We start from the raw sequence: 18,575 nt of genomic DNA on the forward strand, positions 1-18,575 counted from the left end.
TTAAATTCATTACTAAACAGAAGTTTACCATTTCAAAAAGATAAACAGAATTATTCCAATTCAGAGTCAGGTCAGCAATGTTGGAATTGTTTGGTTCACACCAGCTTGTGAATGTGTGTGTGTGTTTGCATGTGCATGCGTGTACGTGTATGTGTGCACCTGTCCCCAGGGTAAGCGTTGAGCATTCTCTGGCATGGAAAAACCATGTGCACCTGAAAGTGGTCCTAGTTCTCTGATAGGGACATTGGCGAACTTCAGGAGGGCACTAGCACAGGAATTGGTCCACATAGCTCTGTTTATCTAGAAGATTCTTCTCTACTGCACCCCGGTTATCCTCTTCCCAGCCCCTGCTTGTCTCTGGGTAGCATCCACACCCACTGTAAGTCATTAACTTGCAGGACAGCTTGTTTCAAAAGAAAAAATATCCTGACTTATTAAGAAACTCTTATAAAGCGTGTACCACAAAGATTAGAATAGGCACAAGAAGTAGAATGGAACCCATAACCATGAAAGTCATAAATCCCTAAGTTAAAAAAAAAAAAAAAGCCCCAAACAGAAGCTACGCAGTTGGGAAGGTACGCTAGCCCATCTAGAGGATATTCTGCTAGAATTTGGGGCAGTCCTGGACTGGCCACTGAGGAGAGGCAGTGAAGCCTCTGGTTAGTGGGCCTCCTATCTGTTGAGGAGGCTGCCCGCCATCTCCGAGGACTGCACCTTGGACCCTGCTACCCTTTAGCCTGTTCAGAGCCTTGACAGGCCAGAAATAACCAGCAATTCTGTGAGGCAGGGAGCTCCCAGCCTCCTTCATGCCTCCAGCACTCCCCCTGCCTCCCTCCTTTATATGTGGAGGAGGGCCAGGGCTCTGTGCGGCCTTGCAGCAGTCCCCAGGCTGCAAGGTGAGAGGTGGGAGGTGCACGGGTTGGGGGTGGGGGGACTGCCTTGCCCCTCCATGACTGTGGGAAGCTCCATTTTCCACAGAGGGACTCAAGGGCCAGGCTGGAGACTGAAGACTCTCAAGGGCTTCCCGTTGTGAGGACCTAGAGAGAGGGGATCCTTGTATCTAGTCAGTGAGAAGACACTGGTATGTCTGGCGCAGCCTGGGCAGGACAGCTGACAGCTGCCTCTGCCTCATCCAGGCGGCTCACCTCCCCCACCCCCGCCCAGCTCACAGGGTACTGACTTGCTCAGTCGACAGCCTGCTGCTTTGGCCTCAGCTGTTAATCTTCTCAGGTGGGTAAGTGGGACAGTGGGGGAGAAGGGCTCCATGTAGCCCACACTGGCCCCAGCCCAGTCAGCTCGAGAAATCAGATCAGAACACAGGCCTCTGCTTTCTAGAATGGGACAGACCAGTGTCAGGGAGGAGAAGGAGTCGGCCGGCCAGTGGAATGAGAGACTGATTTCTTAACCTTGATGGAAAGGGGGGAAAGCCACATCTTACCAAACTCTTCCGCTGCATCATAGAGAATTTAATTATGTTTGGACATTTAAATGAGAACCAGATGTGGCTCTGGCCCGTCAGGCCAGCAAAGTTCAAGGAGCTGCATCCCTCCTGTGGACCCCTGTGCTGCCTCTCCGCCCTGGAGGGCAGCTCGGGAAGACCCGGCCTGTGAGCTCGGTGGGGTCTCCCGAGCCTCAGGGCTGGACTGGAGGAGAGAGGTGGGTCCAGGCTAGCTGTCAAGCACCATTTCCACAAGAGACTTTCCAAGTGCCATGTCCTCATCGTGGCCATGCTGAGTGGGCATGTTTATGGGGCCTTCACTGGCACCCACATCCTCTCCACACACAGACACACACAAAGAGCTCATGCCACAGCACCTGGCTGAACATTCTCTGTCAAAGGCACATCTCCGAATCGCCCGGCCCCGTGTCCACTTCAGATGGCGTCTGCCAAGACTCAACCCCCAATGTCGTGCCGTGACCTGGAGCTAAAAAGGCCCTTTCAGGCCCTCCTGCCTGAGGAGCCCGCCTCTGGGGGCCTCCGCCTGCTGGAACACCAGAGGCGGCTGCACTGATCTCCTAACCAGGACACTCTGCGTGTTTGATGCGTGTTTTGCTTCTGAAAGTCCCATCCTTTTCTCTTCAGAGCCTCACACACCCGGTGAGGTTGCCAGAGACGCTCCTCCCCTCCCGCCTGACAGATGCTGAGGTGGAGGAGAAGTGAAGTGACTCGCATAGGTCATTCAGCACATCTGCCTGTGGCAGAACTCTCAGCCTCCTACCCCAGGACTCTTCCTTCCTGCCATCCACGGTGGTGTCAGTGCAGGGCTGTTCCCGAGGCGTGGCTTCAGCCAGATTTGTCAAATACCTCAAAACCAGGGAAGCAGGAGACCATTCCGCTCAGCCTTTGCTGTCCCCATGTCCAATAGGTTGTGACAGGTCAGGATGTGAAGTTAGAGTAATACAGTGGTACCGAGCAGGTCACTGCACACGGGGTACTGGTCGAGGTGGTCCGGGTAGGGGATCCTGCTCTCTCCTGCTTTGAAGCCAACACTTGGCTTAGGGTAACATGGATTTCCTGGGAGTGGAGTGCGGCAGCATTTCTGTCTCTCCCTACCTTATTATGGCTGTTATATGGGGCAACCTTGGGCCAGCACAACCTCCAGCTGATACCCCACCTACCGCCATTGCTCATCAGTTGTTCAAAGGCCGTGAAGGAATCTGGCTGAGCCACGAGCTGCTTGCTCTGTTGGGACTCAGACGCTGTGCTCCCCACTCCCCCAACACACACACACCCCCAGCCAGCTCCAAAGGAGAGGGGGTGCAGGATGTGGTGAGAATCCGTTCTTTTGAACAGAGGCCTCTGGAGTCCTCCTCATTCATTAGGCCTCCCCCTCCCTCTCTTTCTGCCCTCATTCTCCCTTCCCCAACATTCCAGCATCTGCCACACCCCTGTCCCCACAAGGAGTTTGGGGATCTAGCTACCTCCATGCCTCTCCCTCAGGATATTAATGCCACACTGGCCTGCTGTCATGAATAAGGTTTCTCTTTAGCTAGTGGATGGAGGAGGGAAGGAGCGATGGAGAAGAGAGGTGATGTGTCTGTTCCCCAGTTTTCCTGGGTGGAGGCTGTCTGCTTGCCTAATCTCTTCAACCATCATCCTTTCTACAACTCCCCACAACTGGCCACAGCTTTCATCTTCCAGGAGCCAGTGGATGCCTGGAGGACCCGAGGACTTCTCTAGACCTCAGGTCTCCCTCTAAGCCCTAAGGTTATTAGGCATGTGTATGACCCCAGTGGCCAAGGGAAGCCGTTCCTGGTCTCCTGAGCCAAGAGCACTGGATATTTCCCTTCATTGTTCAGAGCCGAGGGTTGGGGTCCGGGCAGACCATGTGGCCTTGGCCTCATTCTGTGACATTCCAGACCTCAGTAGCTGCAGGAGTCAGGAATGAGAGCTGGGCAAAGGGGAGAGAAAGCACAGTTATGGGAATCCTGTGGGTGGAAAGGGACCCCGGGCAGGAGGGAAGGTGCCGGCCTACCCACAGGCTGAGTGCAGTCAGGTCACCAGAGCTATATGACAACAGTGGGCAAGGGCTCTGCCTTCAGACATGGGTGCGAGGTCTGGAGGTACGCCGGCCAGAATTAGCACCGTTTCTCCTCTATGCCCAGATTCCAGCAGCCCAAACTGGGATCCCTATTATCTGGATGTGGAGGAGCCATTTCATCCTTGGCCCTCAGCTTCAAGAAGCTGCCCTCTTTCCCTCCACAAGCATGCCTGGGAAGGGAGCAAAAGCCCTGCTGGAAGGGGAGGACAGCCCTTCTGTCTGCCCTGGTCCTGTTCTCTCCCAAGACCTCTAGGTCTGTCTGTTGGCATCTGTGCCAGCTCCGCGGCCTGTGGGGTTGCCTGCGTGCGAGAGAGCCCAACTGGTGGGGTTGGAACGGGGCGGGAAGGGGAGAGGTGTCGGGGAGGCAGACACCCTCCAAACTGGGCATTTCTGAGTGTGAGGAAAAGCGAGACGTCCCTATAGGCCTCCCTTACCTGCTGTCCTCGCATCCTCCTAAAAATTGCCAGTGCTGAGACTGGCTCTGGCCCAGAGTGTGGTCTCTGACAGAGCTGTTGGGGTTTCTGGAAACATTTTTAGCCAACTCCATTTCTGTCTCTGCCTCACTCTAGAGGAGTGAGCAGGAGTTTCCCAGCCCGGGACTGGTATAAGGCAGGCAGTCTCCTGATCGGCATCTAGGCTGTCTCTCTGGATCCCTGCATCGGGGGGTCGCCAGTCCTGCTCAGCCCCACAGGAAGCATTCAGCCCCCCTTCCTGCTTCACCGCTTTCTCTCCAAGTCCCAGTGTGCTTGGTTGGTCCCAGCCAGCAGGTCCCAGCAGGCTCCCGGCTGACCAAGTGGGTTGCTTGGGACAGACCCCATTTGGAAGCATCTGCTGAACTTGGCAGCAGTCCCGTGATCCCTGGTCTTCTCTCCATATATCCCATCCAAAGAAGTTGTGAAAATCTCTAACCCCCTAGCCAGAGCCCACCCATACCCCCCGCCAATCCCAACCTCCCTCCCCAGCCAAGAAGGGAACCAGAACTATTTCTATTTGCAGACCTCCTCTGAGCCAGGCAGTGGGCAGGATGGGGCAGTTTGGCTGGCTCTTCTGTGTTCTGGGGCCACCCACTCCCCGGGGTACCGCTGAGCCCAACCCAGGCAAGGGGCTTAACCAAAGGCCCTGCTGACGGGGAAGGTAGATGCAGGAGGGAAAAATCAATGCATGTCAACAGGGTTGGAAATTTATTTTTCCAGCTTGGAAAAGGGTATTTACAAAGAGGCAAGGAGGGAAATGAAAAGCTGTAAACACGTATCTGCCATCTTCCTCAGCGGGCCATTTCTTGATTAAAAAGAAAGAATCCTTCCCAAGCCCTCGTGGCAGGTGAGCCGAAAGGGGCCTGTTTGGCAGAGGCACCTCCTGGAGAGGGAAGACGGAGAGGGACCCAGAGGACCCTGTGGATAATCACCATCTCTAATACAACTGCAACAATAGTAGTAACTCAACATTTGCCTGCTGGAAGCTTTAAGCTTTGTGACATACTCTATGTGCATTGTGTTATTTAATTTAATGCCACAGCCACACTAGGAAGCATTGTTCTCCTCATGCACAGGAAACTGAGGCACAGGAGATGTTGAGTAACCTGCCCAAAGTCTCCCAAGTGGCCGCAGGCTGGAGCCTGTGCTCTCGACCTCTTCCCTAAACTGCCTCCCCGCTCTGGACAGACACTGCCCCTCCCCTCTCCTCAGGCCCTTGAGAGCCTGGGATAGGAGGTGGGGTTGGGGGCGGGGGGGGGGGGGGGCGTTCTCCCTTCCCACTGCCAGAAGCGTGCTGTGGGTGCGGGCTGAGACTGTCCTGAGCTCTAGCCCTACCGCCCCCACCCCAGCCGCTTGGGTGGCTCATTTAGGGCTGGGCTGTGTGGCTGCAGCCAGAGCCCAATAAAAGTGCTCTGCTAATCCCTTTAATGAGCAGCACTGTGAGGCTCTGAGTGTGCGGAACACGGCTGAGTGCCGGGCACGCCGGAGGGGCAACCCGTAGATGGTGCTGCTTTGGTGATGGAGGAAGTGCCAGGGCTGCCCGGAGGCTGAACGACAGGGCCCAGGCACTCTCCTCCCAAACACAGCCACAGCACTGCCTTCATGAACTCTGCTGGAGCCCAGAAACAGGACTCTCTCTGAGTCCTGAGCCTTGGGCTCTCCACAGTGTCCCCCCGCCACCACCAGAAGCCAGTGGGGCATCCCTCAGGGTCTCTGATTGGCCAGCTGCCCCTGCTGCCATCTGCCCAGAAGAGGCCTGGAGACGGTCAAGCCCAAAGTAGGACCTCACTCTGACCTCTCATTGGGGTCCCCTGCCCACTTGGGCTTCCCCACTCTCTCCAGGGCTCACTTAGTTCCTGTGTCCCCAGCGTTTCCTAGGGAACGGGGGAACCAAGACCATGGCACTTAGTGAAGTGACTCATGAGTGAGAAGAGGCTTCCATCCAGTCTGTCCCTGGAAGTCTCTGACTTGCCAGTATGGAACAGCCTCAAGGGAGAGAAGGGTCTGTATCCAGAGGAGAGGATGGCCCCAGGGAACATCTCAAGGGTGAGGCAGCCTTGGGACCAGCCTGTGGGAAAGGCCACAGAAGGGGTGTCCTGGCAGCCAGCCCCCAGAGGCCATCTCTGGCTCCCTGTGAGAGTCCCGTCTGCCTCCAACCTCTGCCTCTCCTCTTGGTGCACCCTTGCCCAGCTCAACAGTACCCACCCACTGACTCCCAGGAGCCAGTCTCCACTGCTCCCACCTTTGCAGAGGGGCTGCGGTATCCAGCTGTGGAACGAGGGAGTGAACTATCTCAGAGAGACCCCCTCATTCCGCATGGCCCAGCCCCAGTGGGGCCACATTTGCAGCCAGCCGTGCTCCCGCCTCCTCACAGAGACATAACCATGACTTCTCCCTTTGCATATGTGCCCAGGTAGCCAGAGCTGCTTTTCCCTAACAAGGGCAGCCACCTCCCTGTCCCCTCTGAACTTTGCCAGACTCCATGTGGAGTGCATTCTCTTTCTTGTGAGAGCCTGGCGCCTCCCTCACAGTTGCTGTTCCTTCCATTGTCCCGCTACCCCCTGTGGCTTGCCCACCCTGGCCATGGCATGGAGGGGTGTCTGTGGCTAGCAGGTTCCTTTCCCAGTGAGAAGCAGTCGGGAATGGGTGGACACAGCCAGCAGGGAGCACTGGGAGCCAGTCAGTTGATGTCTGGGGTTGCCCACATCTCCATCCCGGGGCCTGCACCCACCCCAGTTCCTTCTCAGGGGACTGCATACCCAAAGCCCATGGCTTCCTACTCTCCCTGGGTTTTGCTGTCTGCAAGAGGGGGAGATGAGCACCCAGCTTGCAGGTGCAGAGTCATGCAGGAGGTGAGGGCACCATAACTTATCTTCGGTCTGAGCCCTGCCCCTTGGCGGGGAACTAGTCCTCATCCCCTATCATGCTTTGAGGCCTGGGGAGCAACCTCTTTAAGAGCTGGCTTTTTCCGACTGAGCAGAATTTGCATTCTTCCAAGTAGGGAGGCTACGGGGTATGCTTTCCCAGCCACCCCGGCATAGGGCCCCCAGCTTTCTCCTGAGACCCTAGCAGGTAGCTGCTGGACTCTCTCCATAAGCCCACCTCGGCCCTAGAAGAGCTGCCCAGATCTGGGGGCTTGGGGATGGGGGAGGAGGGCAGCAGCCCAGAAGCTGGGCCCCTGAGTCCAAAGGTCTGGAGATGTCCCCCAAAACTCTGCAGCCTGCCTCCTCTCCCTCTCCTAGCAACCTGCCCGCATGGGGTGCCTGCCAGCACCCTTCTCTCCCCCCGCCCCCGCTGCCCTCCTGCTCCGTGTGTGGCTCCTCCTCTCTCCCAGCCCCCATGCCGGAGGGGCTCTCAGCTCCATCACGACAGTTCCATCTCTGGGGCCCTCCGGATGGGTTGGCCCCCACCCCCTACACATGCATGTCACTGTCCTTGACTGCGGAATTTTGCCGCCAGCCTGCCCTCCTCCCAGCGTGACACCCCACACCTCCTTACGACCTCTCCACCTGCTTGCAGGGATCAGTGTACTTCTCAATCGTTGTCCATATCTTTTCCAAAAAGATTCCTCAATGCTTTTCTTTTCAAAAGGGAAAAAAAAAGGAAAAAAAAAACAATGCCAACAGCCCAGCGTCCGTGAGCAACCCAACAGTAACAAAGCAGGTGTTCGGGATGGAGGAAGGTAAGGCCACACATTTCCATTTGCCGCTTGCTCCTAGGGCTGGGCGGCCGGGGTGACTCGAAGGGGGGGGACCTGTGTGCACCCCTCCTCCACTTCCTCTTCTGCACACACTCATTGTTCTGTCTCAGGGAGAAGAGAGAAGGGGGTTGACAGAAGGCATGTAGAAAAGTGCCCGGGTCCCAGCCAGGCCCCTAGTTCTCTTACTAATAGACCACATGCTGAAGAGAAGCTCCCCGCCTCTCCTCACCACACCATTCAGTCAGGAAACGTTTTTTGAGCACCAGCTATTTTCTAGGCCCTGTGATTGGCACAAGGGATACAGAGCTAAGGCCCAGAAGCAGTCCCCAAGGGGCTCTGCACCTGGGTGGGGACACAGACGTGAACAGACCTGGGGCAGGAATAAGGATGGAGCCCGGCCGGCTACCAGGGCTGCAGGACAGGCTCATCTGTGGGGCGTGGATACCTGTGCTCACCTTTGAAAGATGAGTAGGGGTTCTGGGGGCCACAGGAGCCTGGGAAGGGCTTTTCAGTCAAAGGGAATGGCATAAACACAGGCCCAGGGGCCTGCGGCAGCCTGGAGAGATCCCAGAACTGCACAAGTGCATTACTTTGGTTTTTCAGATCCATTAACAGGTGCCATCAGTGGGTGGGGTCTCGGGGGCAAGTCATGAAAGGCCATTTTGGAGGGCTGATTTTAGACCTGATGCTGAGGACTCAAGGAACGATGAAGGTTTTGAAGCAGAGGAAAAGCAAGATGAGGTTTGTGCCAGAGACGAGCCACTCTGGTATGGTGGGTTGAAGAGGGGGTTGCCGGAAATGGGGAGACAGGGAGGGAGTTCTTGAAATCATCTAGATGGGAAGTGCAGTCCCATGCAGGCAGTGGTAGTGGAGAGGAGGGGGATGAGAGAGAGGAAACTGAGGGATGTCAAGTCTGCATTGTGTAGCCACCTGGGTTCTGGGGGGCTGGTGGGCAAGGGAGAAGCCTGCCCACTCCTTTCTAATCCCAGGCCTGATTGGTGAAAAGAAAATAGCCAGGCCGGTCAGGACATACCTGGCCCCCAAGAGCAGCAAACTCCTAAGTTCTTTTGGCAAATGTCCCTGCGCTGTCACATGATGGGATGAGGGCATCCACTCAGACTCACAGAGTGGAGCCCATTAGGCTGCTGAGGGTGTTGCCTGGGCCTGTGCCAAGGGGCAGCGGGGCTGCTGTGCTTGGTCCTGGGCTGCAGTGTCCTCCACTTCCTTGGCAGCGTGGATGTGTCAGCCCTTTGCATCAAGAAATCTGGGCCTATCCCCCAGCTCTGGAAAGGGGCCAGCCTTCCCCATTCTAGTAGCCTTTCCTGCTCCTTCATCTGGGGCTTTCTTGCTTGGGCATGGTGTCCAGATCCTGAGGAAGCCCCTGCTTTCCTTGCTCCTGCCAATGCTCTGCTCTTCTGCCCTTCTGGCCCTGCTGTCAGCGCCCCCTAGTGCCAGGATGGCTGTGCATGAGGGCAAGGGTCTTGGAAATCCAGCGGGCCTCGGGAATCCCCCACACACTCCTTGGCTTGCCTGTGGGCAAAGAAAGGAACAAAGGACGTTTTCTTGGAATCTGACACTTCCATGTAGAAATCCCAGGGTCTCTTCTTTGCTTTTCCATCTTCTCCCTCTGTTAGCACACAGTCTGTACTCCCAAATTAGGGTGAGACCAGAGAACAAGCAGGGGAGACAGAGCTCATGTGGTAGCCACCTGTCTTGTTTTCAGTCCATATCTAGATAACTCTTGATGTATCCCAGGGTCTCTGACCCAACAGGGAAGCCAGTGCCTCTTGGAGACTGGGACCATCCTCAGGCCCACAGCCTGTGTCCACAGCCCCCCGCTTCCACTACCCCCTATCTGCTGAGAGATTCCAGTGTCAAGGTTCCAGCCATGGCCAGTGCAGCCTGAGGGCCCCTCACCCCTGGGTCATGCCTGCTCTGAAGGAGGGCAGCACAGACTTTCCCACCTCATTCTGTGGCTGCTACAGCTGGGTGGCTTCTGTGCTTTGGGGGAGGCCTGTAGGGAGTGGGAGTCAGTGGTTAGTTCCTGGCTGGCTGCCAATGGCCAGACCAAGAGCGAAGGCCATGACTGTTACCCTAATCCAAGCTAGCTGTGTTGCATGTGTGTGGTGGCAGGGGGCCTGGGAGTGGGTGCAGGCTGTAGATGCAGGTCTCAAGCCAGACCCGACAAGTATAACATTCAAGTACACTTGGCTGCTTCAAGTTTGCTTTGAGGTCCTGAGCTCCTGAGGGGGACAAGCAAGACCCCCTTAGTCCCAGGCAGGCGTACCTTGCTGGAGAAGAAATTGCAGAGTCTTCCCAGGGATGTGTGTGCCCAGGTCTCAGAGCCCACTCTGAGGGACTGAAAGGGGATAGGAACTAGCCAATTGCAAAAAGCCAAGAATAATTCTTTCTTCCTTGTATTCTACATGCAGGGAAGTCTGTTCCCAAACCACCTGACCCAAAACCTATCTTAGGTCAAGAGACTGGGGAGTGGGGGTGGGAGGCAGTAAGGTGCCCACAGCTGAATGAGATAGGGCTAGTTGCTGTATCCAAGATGGCAGCTCAGCTGTGGGAGGGCCAGGGAAGGGGCAGTAGATGGGGTGGGAGCCTCCCCGCCTGCTTCCCAGGGCAGCTCTGCATTCTGAGGGGCCTCCTGGACACTGGGGGGCTAAGAGAAAGGGAGAAAGGAGGCACTGCAAGCAAGCAGGGACCTTCTCTCCATTGAAATAGGCCCCTCTCCAACCAGGCATTCCCTCCTGCAGGGAAACTGGACACTTGCCAGGAGGTGCCAAAGATGAGCGGCGGCCTGGCCAGCAGGCAGACTGTATGGCTCAGAATGAGTGAGCAAGTGAATTGCTAAGCCAGGGCGGAAGCTCCAGGGAGCAGGCAGGGCCAGGGAGGAGAGGGAGGGACAGATCAGGCAGGGAGGCTGCGGTCCTTGCCACGTTCTGGCTTTTCTCCTGCCTGCCTGACCTGTAGATCCAGGCCCGGAGCCACTTCTGGAACCAGGGAGCATGCTGGCTGAGCATGAGTGTGTGTGCAGGTGTGGGCACGTGTCCCGTGTATGGCAGTGTGGTCCAGACAAATCAGCAGGGTGGCCAGACTTCTGTAAAGGGGTTCCCACACCGAGGGACAGACTGTGGCCTAAGACTGGACTCTGCCAGCCAAGGGAGTTTCCCCCTCCTTTGGCTGTGAACTCCCTGTGACCGGAGCTGCTGCCTGGCCCATCTGGGGAGCAGGTGGGGACCCCCCCCGTGGAAGGTGCCTCCAGGCAGACAGCGCGGCCCAGGGTGTGCCCCAGCCCCTCAGACTCCATTCTGACCAGGCCTGGTCCTCTCCTCTGTCTTGCAGAACTACAGCGAGAGGGAAGCATCGAGACACTGAGTAACAGCTCAGGCTCCACCAGCGGCAGCATCCCACGAAACTTCGATGGCTACCGATCTCCACTGCCCACCAATGAGAGTCAGCCCCTCAGCCTCTTCCCCACCGGCTTCCCGTAGTACCAGCAACCTGCTTCTGACTGGCCGGCCCACTCACCTGCTGGAGGGAGGGGGAGAAGCCCCCCTCTTGGTCCTGCCCTTCAGTCTGCTCCTCTTCCACCAACCACCTTCCCCAAGCTTAGTGACAACAGCTACCCACCCTCCCTAGATGGAGAAGAGCCCCTTCTCCCAAACACCTTGGCGCACTCTGACCTCTGCCCCCCACCAGTGGGGCTGTGGCTGAAGGAGACTCTGCGAAAGTTCTGTTCCCTCCTCCGTTTGCACATGATGTCCTGTACTGGATCCGCTTTTGTATCTTCTAACCATACCCACGGGGTGCGGGGAAGGGGAGAAAGAGTGGATGGCCCGACTGGGCATTTTGACCCTGAGCGGACAGCCCCAGCCCACTCCTGGCTACAAGATGCACTGCCCAGTTTCCCTTGGCCAACCTCCCTCTGGCGTGAGGTAAACTGAGGCCCAGAGTATTAGGGAAGGAGGAAGGAAGGAGAAGCCTCCCCCTTCCTCTTTTCTTTCCTCTTTGGCTCATGGGAAGGATTTGTCGTTCTTGTCTGTAAGCCCTTTTACCCTGGTCCTGTGCTGTCCAGTGAAGGAAACCGTGGTTAATAAGGCCCTGTCAAAAAGTGCACGTCTTGTCCAATAAATCACGCTACAGTTGGTGTCCGTCCCTGCGTCGCTGGGGTCAGGGTCCTCTCCAAGCCCTGAGCAGAGTCCTGTGGATCTGACCATGTGTCCCCCTACCAGCACCCCCTGCCTCAACATGAGCGACTGATTGGAGGGTCAGTGAGGGGGTAGGAAGGAGAAGGAGAATGTTTGCTGTGCAAGTTGTGTAGGGCCGGATTGAAGTTCATTCTCCAAACTTCTTGCTGGTTACCAGAGCCAGTGAGTTCTGGAGGCACCACACAGGCCAGGAGCCCCCCGCCCCCCGGCTATGGCAGTCAGGGCCAGTAAGGTGTCCCTGACATGTGCTGGGCTGGGGGCAGGGGTGGTGCTGCTGGGGGACAGAAAGCCTGAAGATGCTAGCCTTCTCGTTGGGGCAGGCACCTTGTAATTGCTTCTCTTTTCAAACTCAGAAGATGGAAGGGTGGTCGGGTATAGGCAGGTCTCATGAATCCTGACTGGAACCTTGGATGACAGGTTCCTGATTCTTACCCCTTCCCAATTCTGGACCTGAAGTGAAAGGCAGGAAGGAGACCAGACCAGGAGGAGCAAAAAGGGGTGTTGAGCAGGAAGGAGACTAATGCCAGCCCCAGTTCCCCCTCTTCCCTGAGAAGCCGGCGAGGCCTGGGAGGATTGAAGGAAACCCACTGAGCCAGGTGTGGTTTGGGGTAAAGTTTAATGTAACAGCCTTGGAAGAGTTGCGTTCACAAGCAGGGGCTCCCGTGCGACCGTCCAGCTGGAGCCGGCGTAGCTCCAGAGGCCTCTGCCCCTTCACGTGCACCCCATGACATCTGAGAAGAGATTTCATCCTCAGTTCCCTCCACCTGGTCAGTTGGGCCTATTGGGAGAAGCTGGACCTGAATCTCCGTGGGCTCTGCAGGCTGGGTAGATGGCCTTCTGGAGCTAGGGTGCCGGAAGCCAGTCCCTCCTGTCTGGGGCTGGCAGTTGCGGTAAGGAATCACAGGCCGTGCTGGGAGAGGCATGTTGGGGCCATAAGGAAGTCTGGGCACGGCCAGTGGGGGCTGCCAGACTGCAGCAGCTTTCCCCCCATTTCAGCTGAAGCCGAGACCTTGACGTGGCTGGCACAGCCCCAACCCCCCACCAGAGCAGGGTTTCAGTCCCAAAGAGGCAGGGACAGGGCTGCAACCAGGCTTCCTGTGCATCCTGCCCATGGCCTGGCTCCCTGGTGATGGGTCCCAAACTCTAGGAAAGGGGAGATCCTCTGAATCCATGTGGGTTCATGGGTGGGGCAAAGACAGAGAGCGGGCAGCTCTCTCCAACCATGCGGGGGACTGGCAGGCAGCTTAGAGTCAGGAGTCCTCCCTGGCTCAGCCCTTTCCCTCCAGGGGGGTGCAAAACATCTGTGGCCTCCTCCAGTCAGGGAAAGTTGTGGGTGTAGGGCTGGACTTGCCGGCTGAGCTTGCAGGACAATCTGGTTATTCATCTGCTCACAGCCAGGGCAAGTCTTTGAATATGTGGGGGAAGGGGGAGGATAAGAAAGGCCAGATAAGCTGGCCCCATGGCGGCTGCCACAGAACTCGGGTTATCAGAGAGGCCTTGGGCCTGGCCCCTGGCTAATTGGGGAGGTTATGGACCCTGCCACAGCCTGTAATCAGCTGGAAGTGAGATCTGGGCCCCTAGGTGGGGGACTGTACTGCCCACTGGCCCCCAAGCAGCCAGCCTCCTATCCTCTAGAGATAACACCAAGGGCAATCTTCACCTCACCCTCCCCAGCAGCCCAGCAGACCTCCATGATGCCATCACCTAGGAGGCCATCAGAACATGCATCTAATTGTGGCCTGACCGAGTGACCTTGAGGGAGCTATGTGACCTCCCTGATTCTCACAGTGCTACCTGCTCCAAGGGCAAATTACCGTGGACTTTCTCTCAGTCTGATGGAGGAAAAAATACCTTCATGGTCTGAGGAGGCTGATGGGAGCTGGGGTGGCAGCTCAAAGAGGGAGGGCACTGTCTGGGATTGATCTGAGAAAAGGCCCAGTGGTCCCAAGGCAAATCCAGGAGCGCAAGTACTCCATCAAACAGCAGCATCAGCTCGGGAAGCAAGCAGAGGCCAGAGCAGACAGCTGCCAGTTTGGGGTTGGAAAGAGTTTCTCAAGGGCTGATTTTTCTGATTTGCGCAGACCAGAGACTTTCTAAACTAGAAGGTACTTAAAGGAGTACTGCTCAGTCCTGATTTTGTAGATGAGAAGCCAGAGCCCCAGAGAAGGTTCGGGCCTTCCACAGAGTTGCAAAGTCACACAGCTGATCTGACCTCTGTCTGCTCCCTGCTGCCTCCTGTGCTCTTAAGAGGGCTGGATTCTGTTCTGTGCTGACCTCCCTGTCCTGCGCCCCCACACAATCCAAGACTCTGATCCCACTCATCTCTATCCCCTACCCCTAAGAGCTTCCAGACCCTGGCTTTTGAAGCTACTCCCTGTCCCTGTGTAACTTGGAAATGCAGCCTCCTCCTGCACACCTAGAGCCAGAAAGTCTAGGGGCAAAGGGAGAGAGCCTCTCCTCTGTCCTATAGTTAAAACAAGAGCTCAGCCTGAAAGTGGGGCTGAAGTCTCAGTGTTGCCTTGCTGTGTAAGTGGGGGAAGCTCTCAGGACAGCAGTGACAGCACCAGCTTCTGGATGCGCCCTGACTCTCTTCTAAGGTCCCAAGGTCCCATCCCAGCTCTGCCGCTGGTAGCTGCGTGACCTTGGGTAAATTACTGCCCTCTGGGCTTCAGGGTCGTCATCTGTAAAATAGGGGGAGAGGTGCGTGTCCTGCCAAGAAGAGCAACCAGGCTGAATCAAGCAAAGAGGAAGTTATCGGTTAAAAAGGCAAAAGTTTGGTTGGAGGCCCGGAGGCTGACTGGACAGCCAAGTAGCTCTACCTCGGGAAAGGGAGGGCGCGAACGACCCAGCTGGAACCCTGATTGTGGGGCGCTGTCCCCCACGACGCTGCGCCAGGAAATCCCGGGCGGCTCCCTGCGAAAGCGTTTGAGAAAGTGAATCCCGATCCTGGCGAGCGCGCGCAGGCCAGCCCCGCCCCTCTCTCGCAGGTGGGCTGGTCTTAGGGGTCCTTTAAGCGATTTGCCCCCTCAAGCCCCGCGGCAGCATGGCCCGCTCGCGCCGCCGTAATCCCAAGCACCCGCACCCACCATTTCACAAGTGCGCGTCCACGCACTGGCAGTTTCACAGACGTGCACCTCACTTTGGCCCATCCCTGCTCCCAAGCGGACCGCGGCCACCAGCGGACTAAGACCCCAGAGCCACTAATAGTCTGGAGCTCCCAGCGTTATAGGGTCCCCAAAACTCCGGGGGACGTCCTCCAAAGGCCGGAGGGGACGCACCTTCGGTTGCGGGCTGGTGCACCTCGCCCTCCGGTGTAAAGCGACCCCCTTCAAAGGCCCGGTAAGTCCGGAACCTGAGCGGCCAGGAGGGGCCTCGTCTTCGCGTTCGCCTGTAAGACTGGGGACTGGGCCACACAGGCAGCCTGCCCAGGCACTTCCCGGGACCTAACCGGAAAAAAGTGGCCCCGCTGCCTTTCCTGGAGCAAGGCGGGGGCCACCGCGCGGGCCGAGAACAGGTCGGGCCTCCTGCTCTCCCCACGCCCCCCCACCCCTTCCCAGCCACTTGGCCCGACCCTGCGCGGGGTAATTGGGTCGGGAGGGAGGCGTCGGGCGGGCGGCGACTCCAGAGAGACTGCGCGCCTGTCAGCCGCAATTTGTCTAAGTGGACGGGACAGGCCGGGCCGCTGTGGGCCGGGGTCATCGAGGCCGCGGCCCCCACCCCAGCCAGACCCGGGACCGCGGGGGAGCCGGGCCCGGCCGCTAAACGGGGCTGGCTGGCGCCAAGACTCCGGGAGGCGCGGGTCCGGCCGGGAAGCGGGGATGGGAAGCAACTCCGTGTCTACCCCCGCCCCACCACACACACGCGTACACACACACGCACGCACGCCGCGCCAAGTTGGGGACAGACGTCCAGTGGCACCTCCGCTGCTGGTTACACGGATAGGCCACACACGTCACCTGAGCTTAGCCCGGCACAATCATATCTTTAGTTCTCCTCTCAGGACAGGGCCCCGTTACCCGACGCTCGTCGCCTGCGCCAGCCGACCATATACCCCCTAAGCCATGCACGCGGGCGCACGCAGATCCACATCCAGTCACACAGAGCAAAGACACCCGAGAGGCCCAACCCGGGGAAGGTCCCAATAGTGGCCCCTGACGCCGCGAAATGTTACGGGGCCAAGGACAGACGGACGGCCCAACATGGCTCGGGACCAAGGCACCATCCGGCCGAGGCCGCCCCCCTCCTGATTTCCTAGTTGTGGGAAGTGCGGAGCGTACTGAGGGCGCGCAACCACCCGCGGGAGGCCGGGAGGTCCGCGCCCGCCCGACGCCCGGGCCCAGGACTGCCTGGGAGAGGGAGGGGCGGCTGAGCGCGCGTCCCCCGCCCGTCTGCGGGGCCCGACCGATGCGAAGTGACAGGGGCCGGAGCTTTGTTGTGGAGCCTCGGCCGCCTGGCGCCAGCCGCCCCCGCCCGTACCCTCCCCCTCCAGCCCCGGGCGGCTTGTGAGGCGCCCCCCAGGGCCTCTTAAAGAGACACGAACTCTCAGCCCCGGGGACACTCCCCCCCCCCAAGGCGCCTGTTCCCGGGAAGGGGACGTGGGGTAGACCCAGGTGGGGGAGGGGCCGAACTGGAGCTTGGGAGCCTCAAGGCGCCGCTCCGAGGCCTCCTGGGCCTCCCCTATGTGGGTTTCCGAGGAGCCAAGAATATTTCTCGTTAGAGAGTTTGGCTGGGGGGCGGGGAGGGTGTAGATTCAGAATCTTGAGAGTGCCTATAGCAGGACCTCGGGTTGGCTGTGGGATAGAAAGGCAGGACAGACGACAGGGGCCTGACCGGAAACAGCCTGTGGCCGCGGGAGGGCAAGATGGTGACCCAGTGGCTGTGGCCAGGTGGGATAGTGGTTCCCCAATGCAGCCATGCATGCACTGTCTCCAGGGTTCTTCGGCAAACAACCCAGGTCCGCCCGTTTCGAACTCTCCGGGCCTTAGACCCCTGGACCAGATGCGGACCTTTCCCAGGAAAATGTCCAAATTGCACAGTTAGATGTACACACATTCTTACAAGTACGAAAGTAATGTACACCCATGACTTTGTAAATATATTCACGGATTCCCGGCCCGTCCCCGGATTCCTGACTATGGAACGCTGCCCTATTATCTGGTCACCTCACCAACGGCACAAACATGCCCACACACGTTCCTCCCCGAGGGGCCATATCCCGCCTAAATGGAGCCGGCAGGACTTTGCCTGTGCAGAACTGCAACGGATTCTGCCCCATCTGCGTAGACGGCGCAGCGCAGAGTCGAAGATTCGTTCTGGACAGAGAGGAGGCACTCAGAGAGTAGCGACCCAGCCAGGAGCAGGGTCGTGAAGAGAAACCCTGTGGGGGCGGCGCTCGTTTGCAAGCTGGGTAAGGGAGCTGTGAAAGGACTGGCTTGGAAAAGTAGAAAAAGGTCGGGAGGCCAAACCCCTCTGGCCGGTCCCTAATCCGCAATGCTCCAAGCCATCAGGCTTAAATGCCAGGTCCAAGTGTGCAGGGACAAGGTGCCCTGTGACTGGGTGTGTGCAGTGGCTGGGCAGTGTTGCCTGGGTCACTGTGGGATGTGGGCTGCACGTGCCTACCACGCGGGCACAGGGCCCGCGCCGGCCGAACTCACCCACACTTATTTAGGATGTGCGGGCAAAAGTGCCATCCATGTGTAGTTTGTGGTCCTTCTTGTCCTTTAGAAAGTGACCACCAGGAATCAGTCGGAGTGACAGCTCCCGAGCCCGATTCAAGGCAGGTGTGCGGCCGCTTCACTCACTTGGCGCGTTCCTGAAGTTGCGGCTCGCGCCGTGCACAGTGTGCACCACCGTACTGGGCGCATCACACACGAGCGCGCGCGCACACACACACACACACACACACACCACGGGGCGGGGGAAATAGTGGGGCTGCCGAAGAACGAAGACTGGGGTGGGGTAGCGGATTCAACCACAGGTGCGCCCAGACACTCCGACCCCCACACTCGTTGCTCCGAACTACTGAACTTGAGAGACGTACGCTCCAGAGAAACTGAAACAAACTCTTAAGAACGCGGCATAGAGCGGAGAGAGGATGCCGCTGTTTAGGATGAGGGAGACTTGGGTCTCCGGTACCGGATGCGGCGAAAATTCGTTGGGTCGCGGGTCACGGATTTGGGAACCGGGATTGGCCCACGCCGTGCCGCCCGGTGCTCGGCGGAAGATGCGCACACCTTCCTAGCCCCGAGCCTCTCCTGGCTGTCGGAGGGCTCAAGGCTGGATATGGGACGCAGACAGATACTGGGCTTAATTCAGGGCTTGCCAGGAACTCCACGTTCCTCCTGAGTCTTCCTAAGGGGTGGGGGGCTCGGGCTAGGGGGTCCCCGCGTTTCCCAAGAGCCAGGCCGCGTCCCACTCCCGCCCATGCCGGCCCCACCGGGGTTCTACCACCGCTCCACTCACCGGCTCCCGCCACCTGGGTTCGGCTCCAGGACCTCGGCCGCCCGCGCCTCCCGACTCGCCCGCCCACCGGCCTCTCTTTCCAGTCCCAGCAGGAGTGCAGGGGCCCCGGGCTGCGCTGCGGCCAGAGCGGGGTCGGAGGCCAAGCTGGGGCGCGGGCCAGAGCGGCTGGGCCGCCAGGCAA

At 58.3% G+C, this 18,575-nt stretch overlaps 2 protein-coding genes across 15 annotated transcripts in view; one reads left to right on the forward strand and one right to left on the reverse strand.

Annotated features, from left to right (window-relative positions):
• The window catches only part of BCAS3 (BCAS3 microtubule associated cell migration factor), a 584,337-nt gene extending 572,466 nt beyond the window's left edge, over positions 1 to 11,871 (forward strand). For 4 of the 11 annotated variants that reach the window (XM_082707500.1, XM_082707493.1, XM_082707497.1 and 1 more), the window contains 2 exons: positions 7,607 to 7,697; positions 11,067 to 11,871. In XM_082707500.1, the coding sequence (XP_082563626.1) occupies positions 7,607 to 7,697; positions 11,067 to 11,103 (128 nt within the window). In that variant the 3' untranslated portion in view covers positions 11,104 to 11,871. Of the gene's footprint in view, positions 1 to 1,136; positions 7,327 to 7,363; positions 7,698 to 11,066 lie in introns of those variants that run through there. The other 7 variants (XM_082707501.1, XM_082707498.1, XM_082707492.1 and 4 more) reach the window with 3 other exon arrangements.
• LOC309851810 (uncharacterized protein) overlaps positions 1 to 18,507 on the reverse strand; it is a 48,318-nt gene extending 29,811 nt beyond the window's left edge. For all 4 annotated transcript variants that reach the window (XM_082707543.1, XM_082707544.1, XM_082707542.1 and 1 more), the window contains exon 1: positions 18,395 to 18,507. The gene's annotated coding sequence lies outside the window, so the exon portion shown is untranslated. The remainder of the gene's footprint in view (positions 1 to 18,394) is intronic.
• Positions 18,508 to 18,575: the final 68 nt, after the last annotated feature.

This window comes from Mustela nivalis, assembly GCF_964662115.1.
Source record: "Mustela nivalis genome assembly, chromosome: 17".
Classification (NCBI taxonomy): Eukaryota; Metazoa; Chordata; class Mammalia; order Carnivora; family Mustelidae; genus Mustela; species Mustela nivalis.